Here is a 16,502-nt window from a genome sequence, read left to right on the forward strand (position 1 = left end):
GTTTCGGCCATGGCACCAAGAGACTTTTCTTTAAGTTGTGACATGATACAGGTGTGTACCGATTTTCGTGCATGTACGTCAAACCGTATTGTGGGGCTTGAGGCACAAAGTTTTCTAGGGGGCGCTGTTGAGCCATTAGGCCACGCCCATTAATGCAAACCATTAAATATCAAATTTTTCACCAGGAAAAGAAAGAAAGAAAGAAAGAAAGAAAGAAAGAAAGAAAGAAAGAAAGAAAGAAAGAAAGAAAGAAAGAAAGAAAGAAAGAAAGAAAGAAAGAAAGAAAGAAAGAAAGAAAGAAAAAAATTGATTTTCCGATTCTAAATCGATTCTCATGTTAATTCCTAAAAATCGATTCATATGTCATATTTTTTTTTTCATCATTACAACTTTTGGCATTTTTTTGTTTATGCCCAAAAAAAGGAATGTTTTGTTGGACACCAGAATAACTGGTGCCATGTTTTTACCTTTAAATATGTTTAAAGGTATGAAAGGAATGCATAATGACAAAAAATCTTCCTCCTCTAAAATATTATTTTTGTTTTTCTCCTGCCTGGCCCTAATACTCATGAGGGAAGGTTTTATATCACGTAAATGCAATATTGCATTATTGTATTATTGAATTGTAGGGTCTTTTTAATTGATGTATATGAATTTTATATTGTAATGCAATGCTGTGGAAGAGAATTAGCACTAGCTATAAACTCTACATGCATCACATCAGCTGCAGCTTGTATCTATGATTCACTGCATGTCCTTGTCAAATAAAGAGAGAAATACAAAAGGTCAGTACGAGATGTTCCTGTTCAGGTGCTGCCACACCTTTTTATCTACCTGAGCACAAACTCCTCACAACTGCAGTTGAACTTTAGAACTTTCCACTGATTTGTCTGAACTTCTTGGCTGGTTAAATATAGATGACACTAAACCAGAGATCATCAACTGGCGGCCCGCGGGCCGGACTGGATTCTTCTCTGACAGCTCAGGATATGAATCCTTGAAATGTTTATGTTTAGTGTTGTGGTGACGGCACAGAATATATTCTTTTGCAACAGCAACAGTTTCGTTGCAAATGAGGCAAACGAACAAACAAAAGTAAAGGGTCTGTTTTCTACATCAACTTTTCGTTTCATGGCCTTTGAGAGCCATTTTACCTGTTAAGAGGCCTTTTCTGTCACTTCCCTGGTCTTTGTTTTTCAAGTGCTCTATAAATAAAGTTGACTTAATTGAGTTGAGGCAAAATATCTCTATCCCTCCTGGTGGATGACTGTGGTCTAGGTGATAGGAGACTGACTCACAAAACCTAATATTCCTAAATCTAGTCAAATGTGTCTTATTATGAGCAAAAATATCTCAGCGAATGGAGTAAGAAAAGATTTTCTTGTAAAAACCAGCAAAATAGACTTTTTTTTTCTTGAAACAAGGCTTTTTAACTTTCAAAGAATTGACTTTTTGCAGTGGGGACATATGACCCAAGACGTGCTGGTCCTCGCCAGCGCCTCTCACTGAGGAATGCAGAAAACAAACACTTCCAGCCGAGGCAGGAGGTTCGGCGGAGGCCGCGGAGCGACGTGCAGCGACGTCCCGCCGTTCCTGCTGGGGAGCAGCTCGTCACGGCTGCAGGAGGATTCACGCTCGCTTGAGCTCGCATGAGACGATCAATGATTCAATGATTCAATGATTCAGCGTGTCCCGGTCACGGTGATTCAGACGGACCTGGCGGGCAGGACAAGGCAGGGTTCACCTGAGTGGCAGGTGGTGGGCGGGGCTTCAGGGTTCACCTGAGTGGCAGGTGGTGGGCGGGGCTTCTGGGTTCACCTGAGTGGCAGGCATTCTGCATTTATTCTGTACTTTCAACGTCATGCTGCTTAGTTGTTTTTGCAATTGCCCCTCGGGGATAAATAAAGTTTTTCTGAATCTGAATCTGAAGGCAGTGGGCGGGGCTTCAGCCCGCCATTCATCACGGTGAACCGTGATGATGATGAGGCGGTTCTGACTCACCGCCGGACTGCAGCGACATGTCGCGGGGAGGCGGCTCATCCACGGCTCATTGGAGGAAGCTTTGAAGACTAAGTCATCGCGCTGCCTCCGATGACTCGCGCTTTCCCGCAGCGTTTCCACGGTAACCTTCTATCCACTGACTTGTCATGACGGGATTTTAATCAGTCTGACTGAACATTAGGAAACATTAAAGATGGATATGTTGGGCCGTTCGGTGGTGCAGTGGGTTAAGCAGCGGCTCATATACTGAGGCTACCGTCCTCCTGCAGCGGTCGCAGGTTTGAATCGCGGCCTGTGCACCTTTGCTGCACGTCATCCCCATTCTCTCTCTACCCCCTTCCTGTCTGCAACTTGAAGAAAGGACCACTAGAGCCCAAAACGAATCTTAAAAAGATGAATCTGTTGTAGGCAGTAATCTAGTCCTGATTCAGTTTCAGGGACCTGGGGTCTCATTTATAAAAGAGTGTGTAGGATCCATACTAAAACTGCAGGTAAACCCAAAAGCCGAAAATGGCGGGCGCAAAAACAAATCTGGATTTATAAAACCGCGTGCATGCACACTTGCACACAATGTTCGCTTTATAAGTTACAGTCCAGCTGGAAGGTTGCACAGCTGAATCCGCCTCATATCCCGCCCTTTACATGCCCACCATGTACCATAAATGGGCAATGCAAAGTAGTATTTGCATATGAATGAGCCTGCTGAGCATGCGCAGTAGCTTCCTGCAGCCTGTTTGGCGTCAGAATGAATGAACGTGTCGAGCCACCGTGCCACTAAATTTCCCGGAGACTGAGATCGAGATGTTGTGGATGAGGTGGAGGCAGGAAAACCACATTATTGGGTGGTCACAGTAAAAGTAGAAAAAGTATATAAATATAATAATAAGTATATAATAAGTATATAAAATTATGATTCCGCGTCACACCAACCCATAGCCTACGGCGTAGGTGCGCGTCGCCGCGTACCCTACGGCGTAGGCTCTGCGTCGCTTTAACGCGGAACCATAATTTAGGCTTACACCCGCGCGTAAAGGTTTCACGCCCGCGTAAAACTCATTATATATATTTAAAAAAATTCTGTGTCCCTTTAGGCGCTCCGTAGAGCCCCTAAACTCTCTACAGAGCTCCTCATTTGTTCTGTCCTCAGTCACTCTACGGTTGGAAGCGGTGGGTGAAGAGGAGGTTCCCGGTGTGTCCTGCACCGCGGCTGCAGCACCAGAGTCCTGACTGACGCTGAGTTTCAAACACAGAGGGACACGATCAGCGCTATTATATTATAAGTCTGATATGTGATGACATTATTAAGAGTATGACATGAATCTGGCTTCATTTCACCACCTCACCACCTGCGTCGCCAGTTCCCCATATCTTAAGTAAGTTCCTACGGGAGGGTCAGGCTTGACGTAGGGATACGCACATTTTTCGGTTAGTTTTTTCTTTTTAAATCCCAACCTTTGCGTAGAAGGTGGCGTGCGCATCTTTCAGGCCCTGTTTTGTGCGCAAGCAAGCTTTATAAATGAGGCCCCTGGACTGGTTGTTGTTTGTGTCTCTGCCTGTTCCTGTTTGTTTGTTTTCTCTCTTGCAGATTCCAAAGGCTTGTGTGACCATTGTGTGTTTTCCTGTGTTTTTTTCATTTAAAGAGATTAAGAAGATTAAAATGCATTTATACCACGGTCTGTGTGAATACTCAATTCTGATTGGCTGGCAGGTGGAGGTTATAAGTTATAACCTCCATATAGAAAACAAGTGCCAGATATCTTTAATATCATTGCACTGGATCAACTGCCAGGTGGTAACCACGGCAACGGAGATTCAGAGAAGAAGAGCCGGCTACCGCAGGACAGACACATGAGTGATTTTATTCATTTCTTTTATATATTTGGTGAATTTAACTATTTTGATGACTGGGATTCAGAAGAGGAGAGAAAAGAAAATAGCCGAGCGGAGCTGAGACTAGAATATCTCCCGTTACCAAGGAAACGGAGTTATGGCTTGTTAAAAATTGTTGTAATTTACCAGGTTCCAACGGCTGCAGACGAGAGATTAAATAGTCCACTCAGCTGTGGCTTGTTATAAAACTAATGATTTACACTGAAAACACATTAAAGCATGAATAACTGATTTAATATGTTTTTTGGTAAGTGGCCGTAGTATAAGCGCGATAATGACCTTCCAGGTGACATTAACATAAATATATGGTACACCTCGTCGGGCATTATCCCTTACATATGTGCTTTAAGTTTTACCAAACTTGGTATTAACCATTAATATATATGCAGACAAGGTAAAAAAAAAAGGAAAGTGGAGCATCTGCTTGGTCCTGCTCAGGATGTGGAAACTACAAATCCCGTTAAACATCAAACCAGCGCTGGGAGTTGATATTAACTCCAGCAGGAGACACTTCCATGGTGCTTCTGTTTAAGCTGCAAGGATTTAAGGTTATTTCTGTAGATTAAGACCCAGAGTTTAGGATCCGCCTAGAGTTCCCAGAGTAAATATGTCGTATGCACTTTCACTTTCCCGTTCATTTATATCTTTATTATTCTGCAGTCTGAATTGTATTTGCCTCCACTTTCCATAGTTACTCTGATTAGGGTCAGTTTTCTAGTGTCAAGACTAATCATACTTTAGTTTGGTTTTTTTAAACAGGAAATTATGGAATAATATTAGCGCAAGACTATAATCATAGTTACTTCAAAATTAAGGGAAGAAAGTCTCTTAAGAAATTATTCTCACGCTTGGGGAGGTCTAGAGAGCTGCTGCAAGAACTGATGGTTCCTAAATTCAAGCAGAAGTGAAAGTTTCTCAATGAGAAAACCTTCCTAGACCCTGATGAGGCGTCTTCCCGTCTGCTGTCGTTCCCTCGGTTCATCCTCCTCCGTCTCCGACTCCTTGGTCGTGGATCGGTGAAGTTTATCAGCTTCTCACGCTCTCAGAACCGGAGTTATATTTCAGGACGACTGTTTTATCGTTTGAATCGTCTCACACCGCGAGAGATGAAGCTCTGAGTCGTTACAGTCTCTTCAGAGATGAATCCCAACGACACGTGACCGTCAAAGCCAATTATGTCATCATCAAAGTCATTACAGCATGAATTTTGCAAGATAAACATAATCATCCCCTTTCCCAAACCGCCTTTAGTTCAACAAAAGGTTTAAACGGCAGTTTAAAAGACTTAACGGCTTAAAGATGTGTAACGACGTTTAAAACCACAGACGTGTCATCAGAAACACTCAGATCCTTGTTCTCCGTTTCCGTGGAGACGGTCCAGACTCGTTACCGGGTTCAAACGCTTTCGCGTTCACACGCCTTCAAATTTCCAATTCTAAATCTATTCTCATATTAATTCCTAAAAATCGCTTCGTATGTCTAAAGATCGATTTTTTTTTCATCATTACAACTTTTGGTATTTTTTTGTTTATGCCCAAAAAAAGGAATATTTTGTTGGACATGAGAAAAACTGGTGCCATGTTTTTGCCTTTAAATCTGTTTAAAGGTATGAAAACATTAAAGTTTTCAGTTATAATTGCATAAATTGTCTATATAAATCAAATCGCATCTCAAAACTCACCTCTTCAGAACAGCTTTTAATGTGTCATTTGTTTCTTATCCTTCATCTTATCTTTTATCTCTTATCTTTTTTATCTTTTTATCCTGTTGTTTTTCATTTTAATTTTCTTGATCTCAATGTTTTATCTTTGTGTGTGTGAAGCGTCTTTGAGATATTTTAAAAGCGCTCTATAAATAAAATGGATTATTAGGGCCCTATTGTATCTGTAGGAATTTTTCTTCTTTCTTTTTCCGATGAAATGAGGGTCTTTTTTCCCCTTAAACGTGCCCCAAAAGTCACCAAATTTTGCACCAAGCCAGGCCTGGTGAAAAATGTGAAATTTAATGGTTTGCATTAATGGGCGTGGCCTAACGGCTCAACAGCGCCCCCTAGAAAACTTTGTGCCTCAAGCCCCACAATACAGTTTGACGTACATGCACGAAAATCACTACACACCTGTATCATGTCACAACTTAAAGAAAAGTCTCTTGGCGCCATGGCCCAAACCCAACAGGAAGTCGTCAATTTTGAATTAATCGTGTCATTTTGGCACAATTTATGCCATTCCCTCGACAGTTAATACGGCCCGAACCGTTATGTGCACCCAGGTGTGTTATACATCAAAATGTGCGTCTCCATCCTCCTCCGACGCGCATTACTTTTCTCTTTCAAAAGCGTTACGACGATAGATGCCAAAAAGCACGCCCCCCTTCATCTGATTGGTCCATATTTGAAAGTTCCTACTTTCTGTCATAACTTTTGAATGGTTTGATATAGAGAGTCTAGTGGTGTCATCGGACTCCGTATTGAGTACTTGACCTTCATAGGCATTAATTAGCCCCGCCCCTTCTTCTGATTGGTCGATATCTTATAATACCTATTTTCTTTTTTCTTTTTTTATTAACATACAGTGCAAACGACAAAAGACGACATCAGTTTGTGTGTGTGTGTGTGTGTGTGTGTGTGTGTGTGTGTGTGTGTGTGTGTGTGTGTGTGTGTGTGTGTGTGTGTGTGTGTGTGTGTGTGTGTGTGTGTGTGTGTGTGTGTGTGTGTGTGTGCCTGTAAATAAGATGATGAAAGTAGATACATAAATTAAGAATATTAATTCGAGAGTAAATAAGTAAACAAATAAATAATTATCATATAATAAAATATAATCCCTATTTTCTGCCATAATTTTTGAATGGTTTGATATAGAGAGTCGTGGGTGTTTCATCCACTAAATGTCCCGGCCTGAAGAATCTACATCAAGTCATACAAGCTTCCACTGCAGCCTGAAAGTGCACAAGGGTGGAGGCCGTTCATCACTGCTTGCAGCTTTAATTATTATTATTATTATTATTATTATATTTCAGAACTTTATATACTGTCTTGGAGTTATATTTGCATAAAATGCTGAAAAACCAAATTCTCAAAAATTAAAAATCGAAATAGACCAAAATTGGAAAAAAAATTGAATGGAATAAAAGCGATTTCATTCGTTTCCATGTTTCCTCCCTGGATCTGTTTGGTAATTCTGACCCACGATGTTTCTGTTTCAGTTCTATCAGCATTCTGGGAGCTGATTGGTCCTTACAGCATCATTAGCTGCAATACTTGCTGTTGAATCTCGATATAATACTAGCAGTAATATGTTGCAGAACTACAGTCATATCATTCATGCAACAGCTGAAAATACAGTTTTAATCACACTAACCCAAATCGATATTGGAATGGAATCGGATCAAATCGAGTCCTGATAATCGATTCTGAATCTTATGAATCAAATTGATTCTTGACATTTGGATCCCCAGCCCTGGTTTATTATCATCATTTACTGAGTAATGAGAGATGTGAGCAGCTCTGCCGGGGCGACGCCCTCCGCTCTCAGAGAAGAAACGCCGTCATGCGCTGCATGAGGCAACATGCCAGCTGAATTCCAGCTGGAGCAGCTACCAACACATCCGTAATTCCAGCGGGAGCAGCTACCAACACATCGGTAAGTATAGCTGAGGGCTGGTGACTCACGGCCGCCCGTCAGTCCTCCATCAGACGGGAGAGTCACTAAATTACAGCCTGGAGCACCAAAACGCTCTCGCAGAAGCGAAAATTATGAAGTGTGGCTCCCTTAGGGTTGCCAACTCCCTTAAAAATAAATAAAGGACACCTCATCAACCCAATCGCCTTCACGGTGAAGTTTTTTAGCCCCTTTTTTTGTGAGTGAAACGATTCTTTAACTGTTTGACTCGAACCTGAATTGAATTAGATGCATATTTTTGAATGTCATGAACACATGGAAAACAAATTATTATCCAGTAATTGAACAAAATGAACTGAATAAAATAAGTATCTTTCATATCTTTACATGATTTATATCTGCTAAACGTGCCAAAGGTGCATTCCGAACCAGGTAAACACTGTTTTAAGTTCTCTGCACCTGCTGCCTGGAACTCTACAGAAGACACTCAATCTGAAGCATCTCATCACTGTTGGAAACTTTAAAACCCGTATGAAGGATCCTGCAGCAGCTACTTTTCACACTTGACTAGCAGGGCTGAAACCAGGACTAGTAGAACTGGAACCAGGACTAGTGGATCTGAAACCAATTGTACTTCAACATTAATCTCGACATTTCAACTTTTTTCTCGCCATTTTGACTTTTTCTCGAAGTGGAAAATGACAAAAAAAATCTTCCTCCTCTAAAATATTATTTTTATTTTTCTCCTGCCCGGCCCTAATACTCTTCCTTGAAAACATTGAAAACATTTTTATATTGGTCACCACCAAGCATGAACACTTTGGGCACGACGAAAGCCCCCCCCCCCTCTGGTCATCCCACTGCTGCTTCCACCTGCCTGCGGTCCCCCCACCCCCCTCTGGGCATCCCACTGCTGCTTCCACCTGCCTGCGGTCCCCCCACCCCCCTTTGGTAATCCCGCTGCTGCTTCCACCTGCCTGCTGTGTGCTGCTGACGCCCTTTTTTTTTAATTCGACAAATTTTTACTATATTTTAATTCTTCCGGTAATGCATTCCATAACATGCATTCCGTACGACCGTAGGTTCCCTCCCCCCCGATCCGATCCTACCCAGCAGCCCCAGCTCAAGGGTCGGGTCCAGCGGACACCAGTCGTACCTGTGTGAGATGCAGCGCCGCGTCCTGGTGGTGACGCCGCGGCCGCAGGTTCGGCTGCACTCGCCGTACGGACCCCAGGCCTCCCATCGGTCCCTGCTGGGCACCTGCAGGAGCAAACGGAGCGTTAGAACCTCCACAGATACGATATCTACTAATGTACTTAAGTATTTCCATAGAATTATTAAAACTCAGACTCCTACATTTCTCTATAATAATATAAAATTGGTTTGATTCACCGCACGGATCGGCACAGATTACTTTTGTAATACTGTATTTGACCCGGTCTTTGTACGTTTTGACCGTATAGAAACGTAATTCTTGTGCTTTTTATTATTTTACCTCTTTTTATCTCTATTTTACCTCTTTTCTTATCATTTTATTAGTTATTTACTGTTTAATTGTGTCTTGCCGCTTTTAATGTTGATGTAAAGCACTTTGAATTACCTTGTGTTCAACTGTGCCATACAAATAAACTTGCCTTGCCTTGGCTTGCCTACAACTTATTGTTCAAATATTCCTTCATACAGTACAAACACTTGAGGGGTGAAAAGTGGTGGATTATGTTCCCCTGACCTAAATCTGACTCTATGCAGATGACAGCACTTTGCAGATCAGTTGCATATTGGAAAACCCTTCCAGGTGAAATTCCTGACATGAAAAGAGGCTGATTTGAAACGAAGACTAAGAATGTATCTGTTGTCATAACATCATATAGCGTACAGTATCTGATTGAGTGAGGTTAATACATCAAATTACTGTATATATAATTTGTAGGATATTTTTCTTTATTTCTTATTTACTTTATGAATTGAGATTGTATGTTTGATTTTGTATTTATTATTATTTTATTGTCTGGACCTCAGGAAGACTAGCGTTTTGGCGTCAGCTAATGGGGATCCTTTTAAATAAAGTAATAATAAACACCTCCACCCTGCTGCACAACCTCCTCTGTCAGGTAGATCGCCGTTAGCAAACGTTGGATGATTGCAGCCTCCAGCAACGACACACGGCCTCATAATCCCCGAGACAATGGGCGGTAATGTCTACCATAATTCCTCCGGCAAAGCAAACATCTGTGTCTCGGTGGGAGGATGGTGGAACACAAAGCAGTCTCAGTGTTGAAACGCAGACATTTCACCTTTATAAAGAAAACATTGGCTCATTTTGAGTTTCTTGCAGCAACACCTTTCAGACAAGTTGGGAGATGGGAGAAAAAAGGCTGGAAAAGCCTAAAAAGAAACAACACACAAAGGTGAAGATTCTGAATCTTCAGCACATCAATCAACAGAAGCTCCAAAGAATCTGGAAGAAATCCCTGTATGCATGGACCAAGGCAGAAAACCAGCTCCAATCCAGAGAACATCCTCTTCAGGGAAGGTCGTTCAGCAAGACAATGCCCACCAATGTCCTTGCATCCATTATTGAAGCTTGTCTTTGGAGCAGAGGAGTCTGGGTACTAAACTAACCTTTCAGCCTTTGGCGCAGAAAGAAATGTGAAAAGAAAAGAGGGCCATGAGCGTTGGGCTAACCTTAACCATAACCTTGTTAAGTTATATGAAGCACAGGTTTTAGCATCTACAGCTTTTATAGTTCAGGTTTCCCAGCGGTGCATCTTTGAGGCCTCAGTTTTTAAACCTTTTCTTATATATTTAAAATTAAAAGCCTGACTTCTACTATTTAAACTTTTTTTTGTCTTATTTCTCAAAAGTAAGTTGCAAATCTCCTAAATACACCCAATCATGTACAAAAGGTGTCACTGCTTCTGTAACATCTAGATTTGGATCTTTATTTACAAAGTTTCACTGACTTCAAGAAACAAGAGTTCATTAACCTCTCGAGCTGATTTTTCTGCAGTTTGCCTCCATGTTTGACCTGTAGATATATGACGGTATCATCAGCGTAAATCTGAAGTTAGAGATGGACAAACCTCAGAAAAGTCAGTATCGTACATGCTGATCATCAGAGGACCCAACGTAGACCTTTGAGGTACACCAGACCTGATTACTAAAACTAACTTCTATGATCATTACTCTCTAAACTAAGAGAGTTAGTTGGGTTTTTAAAAGGAAAAGTGACAAATCTTCACACTTTAGAACCAATAAACATGTTATGAGCGTTGGGCTAACCTTAACCTTGTTAAGTTATATGAAGCACAGGTTTTAGCATCTACAGCTTTTATAGTTCCAGTTTCCCAGCGGTGCATCTTTGAGGCCTCAGTTTTTAAACCTTTTCTCATGTATTTAAAATTTAAAAAGCCTGAATTCCACTATTTTAAAGTTATTTCTAAAAAATTAAGTTGCAAATCTATTGCTACTCCTAAATATACCCGATCATGTTCAAAAGGTGTCGCTGCTTCTGTAACATCTGGATTTGGATCTTTATTTACAAAGTTTCACTGACGTCAAGACGTAAACGAGAGTTAATTAACCTCTCGAGCTGTTTTTCTGCAGTTTGCCTACATGTTTACTTGTAGATACATGACGGTATCATCAGCGTAAATCTGAAGTCTTAGATATGGACAAAACCCAGAAAAGTTAGTATCTTATATGCTGATTATCAGAGGACCCAACACAGACCTCTGAGGTACACCAAACCTGATTACTAGAGGACCCAATGTAGAACGCTGAGGTACAACAAACCTGATTATCACAGGACCCAACGTAGAACTCTGAGGTACACCAAACCTGATTATCAGACGACCCAACGTAGACCTCTGAGGTACACCAGACCTGATTACTAGAGGACCCAATGTAGAACTCTGAGGTACACCAAACCTGATTACTAGAGGACCCAACGTAGAACTCTGAGGTACACCAGACCTGATTACTAGAGGACCCAACGTAGAACTCTGAGGTACACCAGACCTGATTACTAGAGGACCCAACGTAGAACTCTGAGGTACACCAAACCTGATTACTAGAGGACCCAACGTAGAACTCTGAGGTACACCAAACCTGATTATCAGCCGTGTGAGGGCTAATATATTTTCAATCACTGCAACTTTTAAACGACTTTTAAAAGGAAAAGTGACAAATTTTCACACTTTAGAAGCAATAAACATGTTTAGCGTCAGCCTTTGAACTTAAACTGGATATTAAAACAGATCAGAGTACAAGCAGGTGATTACAGGAGTCTGAATCTGGATGAAAGTTTCCCTGATTCTTTCTCGGTCTGCTCTGATTCCTTGAGACGTTACATGAATGAATGAATACATGAATACTTTGTTCATAAAACACAAATACAAATGAAGACCCAGATGGAGACGTAAGGAACGTTTACTGTACCGTTAGCGCCGGCGCCAGCAGCAGCTGCAGGACGATCAGAGAGAGGAGCATCTTCCCAGATCCTGCAAGACAATAACTAAACACAAAGAGGTGGAGGTTTAGTCCGAGGTTCCCGGAACCAGAAACAGAACCGTATAAATAAGAACCGTATAAATAATCTGTGGTCTTCTCTGCAGAGCAACAGAATTAGCCCCAACAACACCATTCTGACCCCCTCGACACCTCCGACACCGCTTTCACCACTTCCTCATCCCTTCATCGCTGGACTGAGATTAAAGGAGTTTCCTTTGGAACGTTGGGGGGGTTTGTTTGTTTTCCCGAGAATAATAATAATAAAGGGTTTCCTGGCGAAGCTGCCAAACCCCTTTGACTCGTCGTCCGTGACCACCGCGGGGGGGGAGTCCGGGGTCATTAGTTTTCACAAGTATTACATGATTAATTGATCTGTACCAAAGTATTCATCAATATATTTCTAATAAATACCGAGACGTCCAACTGAGAGACGTTGTCTCTGCCGGTCCTGGGTCTGAGCCGGGGCCTCCTCCCAAAACCCCTTTCTGGAGGGGTCCAGGGGGGACGGTCAGAGACCTGGAACCCTCATCCAACTGGTTTCTGCTGCTTGTTTCAGTCTCAGTTAGGGCTGGGCGATATATCGAGATTTTAATATATATCGATATATTTTCAAACGCGATATGGTATTTTTTTATGATTTTGATATAGCTTATTTTGTGACAAATTGACTTGAATGTTTTATTTGTTATTTGCACAAATGTTTTGTTATTTGCACAACTGTCAACCTCAGTGGAAAAGTCTGCCTGTTACTGTCTACATTGTATTAATTGCACAGTGTATTTTAATTGTTATGCAGGAAAGGGATATTTGTTTAATTTTATTCAAGAAGCATTTTTATTCTATATATGCAGGCAGTTTATTTTTATTTCATTTGTTTTATACATGTTGATATTGTGCAGACCTCTGTTAATAAAGGAACCTGTGTGACATTTGGTACGAGGTTTTGTATTAAAACTGACTGTTTTTTTCAGGGTTTGCCTCAGAAAAAATGAAGCTAACAGAGATGCTAACAGAGATGCTATGCTATAATGCTTTGGGGGAAACCCCAATTATGGCACAGAAAAAATATCGATATATATATTGAGTATCGCCATTCAGCTAGAAAATATCGAGATATGACTTTTGGTCCATATCGCCCAGCCCTAGTCTCAGTCCTCCGGTCGTATCCACCAGTCCCGACCCCAGAACCGACCCCTCAGCCGACGGGGGGGTCCCAGACCAGCTGGGGGACGTCTGGAAGTCTGGACGGCTCCGCTCCGTCTTCACTACAACGGACCGGAAACTGACCCCGACTCTAAACCAACAACCTCGTCAGCCTGCTGGGAAATCAGAGGCGATTTGTTCTGGAAGTGTTTCACCTCTCGCCCTGAAACTGGAACTTAAACCCAAACAAGAGACATCCGATATCCCAGAAGGCCAAACGAGGAAATCAAATAAAAATAGAGCTCAAATCTCTGACTTTTGTCCCTAAATTGCTTATTTTAAGGGTTAAATTCAGGAGTCTTCAACCTTTTTTAGCCCAGGGACTCTTGGATGAGAGAAAAACAGAGCAGGTTCCGCTTGGAATTCTTATTTTTTCCCTTTTTTTTTAATGTGTCAAGTTTTAATCCTGGCTTATAATAACTTTTAATGTGTTTTATTCTGCTTATATCACCTTATTAACCAATTCCTGACTGGGTTATTAGCTACATGTGATTACGGTTGATGAAACTTTGGCCTATATGTATATATATATATATATATATATATATATATATATATATATATATATATATATATATATATATATATATATATATATATATATATATATATATATATATATATCTTTCACCTCTCGTCCTGAAAATGTAAGTCAAACCCAAATAAAACACATCTGATATCTCAGGAGGCCAAACGATGACATCAAATAAAAATAAAGCTAAAATCTCCGACTTTTAATAATAATAATAATACATTTCATTTGTTATGCCTCTTTCATGGCACTCAAGGTCGCCGTACAACAATCAGAATACAAAAACACAATTTAAACAATAGAGAGCAGCAAAGTTTGCAGCAGAACAAAAAAGACCAACGTACGTTGTAAGTGTACTTAGTTGATTAAAATCTCATTTGTTAAACAAACTTCACCAGTAAAGTCAAACATGACACCAGTAAAAGTCAAACATAACATAGACGTGTAACGACAACCAGAAATCTGTGTGAGTGTGGGGCTGGATTCTGATTGGCTGAAACTAGAATATGCTAGTTTCATATTTCTGTGATGACAAAAGCAACTTTATCACCAATGTTGCTGGATAGACTTTACAACAACATATATAGTCCATTTTCCACTTATTTCCTTAAACAGTTATTACACTGTCAGAACAGACAGTAATATTGAATAACTGCCAGATATTGAAAGTTGAAGTTATCGTGGGAAAAGAATGGGCAGGAGCACTGATTCTTTGCACATTTGATAATTCTACAGCCATAAAATCAAAATAAATCAAGGCGGCCTGAATGTAATTACAGATATAGAAGGGTTAATGTCCCTAAATTGCTTATTTTGAGGGTTTAAACCCCAGAATTAAGATTCAGATGAGAGAAAAGCAGCACAGAGGTTTGGACTGAGAATGACTTTAATCCTTTACTGTTTTTTAAGGTTATTTTGATGATTCTGGTCCAGAGGTGAGGTTCATCAGCTTTTTTTACTACCCCAGGGGGACTGCCAATGGAAATGAGCCTTTTGGTTACAATTGGGTGCATTTATATTTTTAAAATGTTCATTAATGCACATTGTCCCTCTATAACAAATAAATGCAAAAATCAAAAATCAAAAAATCAGAGCCGTGCAGAGCCAGGACCAGCCAAACTATGACATCAAATAAAAATAAAGCTCAAATCTCTGACTTTTGTATCTAAATTGCTTATTTTAAGGGTTTAAACCGTAGAAATAAGAAAAGCAGCACAAGAGGTTTGGACTGGGAGTGACTTCAATCCTTTACTGTGTTTTTAAGGTTATTTTAAAGAGCAGTTCCTGAGCTGAGGTTCATCCCTGCAGCCTCGGGGCTCGACATGCTTTTATCAAACACAATCAAGTGTTATTCTGCTGTCTGTCAGCGAGGACAAGCCGCGTCTTGCAGGATTCTGGCAGATCCAGAGTTCCTAATGGAAGCTCTTCCAGCTCCGCCTGGCACATTATTTATTCCCTAATGATTTTATCATCTATCATAACAGGTTGTTTCTGGCTCATCTCTCTTTTTTAAAAGTCCATGTTGCAGCCGCCGGGTCCATTTAAACGCCTTTTACTTTAGATACTGGTAATTTCTTATACTGTACATACATAGAACACAAACCCCCACATCTCAACTTCCAATAAAAAATGAAGTCAGTCTAAGTCCAAACACACCTAGACATATTTCCTAGTGCTATAATCGTGCCAAATATTCTAACCAAAAACTCTACTCATTGCACTAATTGAAAATACCAGATAGTACTACCATATCTGTCATATCAATGACTCTGAAATAATAATTAAATAGTTAAATAGTCTTCCTACCAGACTTCATGATGAAGGGGACTTATAGAAGAAAGTAGGAAACACTTCATGTCATAATTTTATAGTTATAGTTATAGAACCAAAATGATATCCAAACATAAACCCTCAAAACAAAACGGAAACAAAACCAAAAACCCAACAAAACAAACGGACATAAACGGTGGGAAAACCGCACTTAAAACAAATAAGACAACAAAACAACACCAACCAATGCACTCAGATCTTATCATTGTCATTCACCTACGAAATTCTTAAAGTCAAATTCTATATGAGATTTCCATATTTTTAAAAAGTCTGAGGATCTGCCTTTTACTCTTGTAATAAATATCGTCAAGTGTAAGGAGTTCATTCCACCAGTGGACTAAAACTGGGGGTTTAGATTCTTTACAATTTAAAGATACTGGTCATTTCTAGTAAAAGTCAGATAAAAGTAGAGAAAGTAAACATGAATAAGACAGGAGAAGGTTTTTCCTCACCTCGTTTAGGGGTTTGGAGGTTTTGGAGGCGGATTCTTGTCCAACCCGCCGATCGAGCAGGACGCAGCTGAGATTTCTGGAAAAAGAGACGCAGCGCGCTGATATATGAGGAGGCTGCGCCCCCTCCAGCCCTCCTCTTCCTCCTCCTCTTCCTCCTCCTTTTCCTCCTCCTCCTGTTCCAGAGAAAGTCCCGTCGGCCCGGCCCCTCCAGCCCCCCGGGCCGGGGGCGCGCCGCGCTGCGCGTCCTCGCAGCCGGGATGGGCGTCTCCGCGCTCCGGTGCGTAATTTTAGAGGAGAAATAAGTAAGTGCGCACTCTCTTGCCCCGGAGGGGTGGAGGGGGGGGTTACAAAACGTTGTGTTGTTCCTTATAGATCATGTAAAACCAGGACCTCCCTTGAAGAACAAGAGGGAAAGAATTTGGAGCTGAAAACGAGCCCTAAAGGTTCAAATGTTCCTTTGGCACA

At 41.0% G+C, this 16,502-nt stretch overlaps 1 protein-coding gene across 1 annotated transcript in view; it reads right to left on the bottom strand.

Annotated features, from left to right (window-relative positions):
* Positions 1 to 16,124, bottom strand: part of paplna (papilin a, proteoglycan-like sulfated glycoprotein) — a 49,029-nt gene extending 32,905 nt beyond the window's left edge. The window contains exons 1-3 of the mRNA XM_061744047.1: positions 16,038 to 16,124; positions 11,949 to 12,024; positions 8,665 to 8,768 (exon numbers count right to left, since the gene is read on the bottom strand). Of these exons, the coding sequence (XP_061600031.1) occupies positions 8,665 to 8,768; positions 11,949 to 11,999 (155 nt within the window). The 5' untranslated portion in view covers positions 12,000 to 12,024; positions 16,038 to 16,124. The remainder of the gene's footprint in view (positions 1 to 8,664; positions 8,769 to 11,948; positions 12,025 to 16,037) is intronic.
* Between the last annotated feature and the right edge of the window lie 378 nt (positions 16,125 to 16,502).

This window comes from Cololabis saira, chromosome 16, assembly GCF_033807715.1.
Source record: "Cololabis saira isolate AMF1-May2022 chromosome 16, fColSai1.1, whole genome shotgun sequence".
Taxonomy (NCBI): domain Eukaryota; kingdom Metazoa; phylum Chordata; class Actinopteri; order Beloniformes; family Belonidae; genus Cololabis; species Cololabis saira.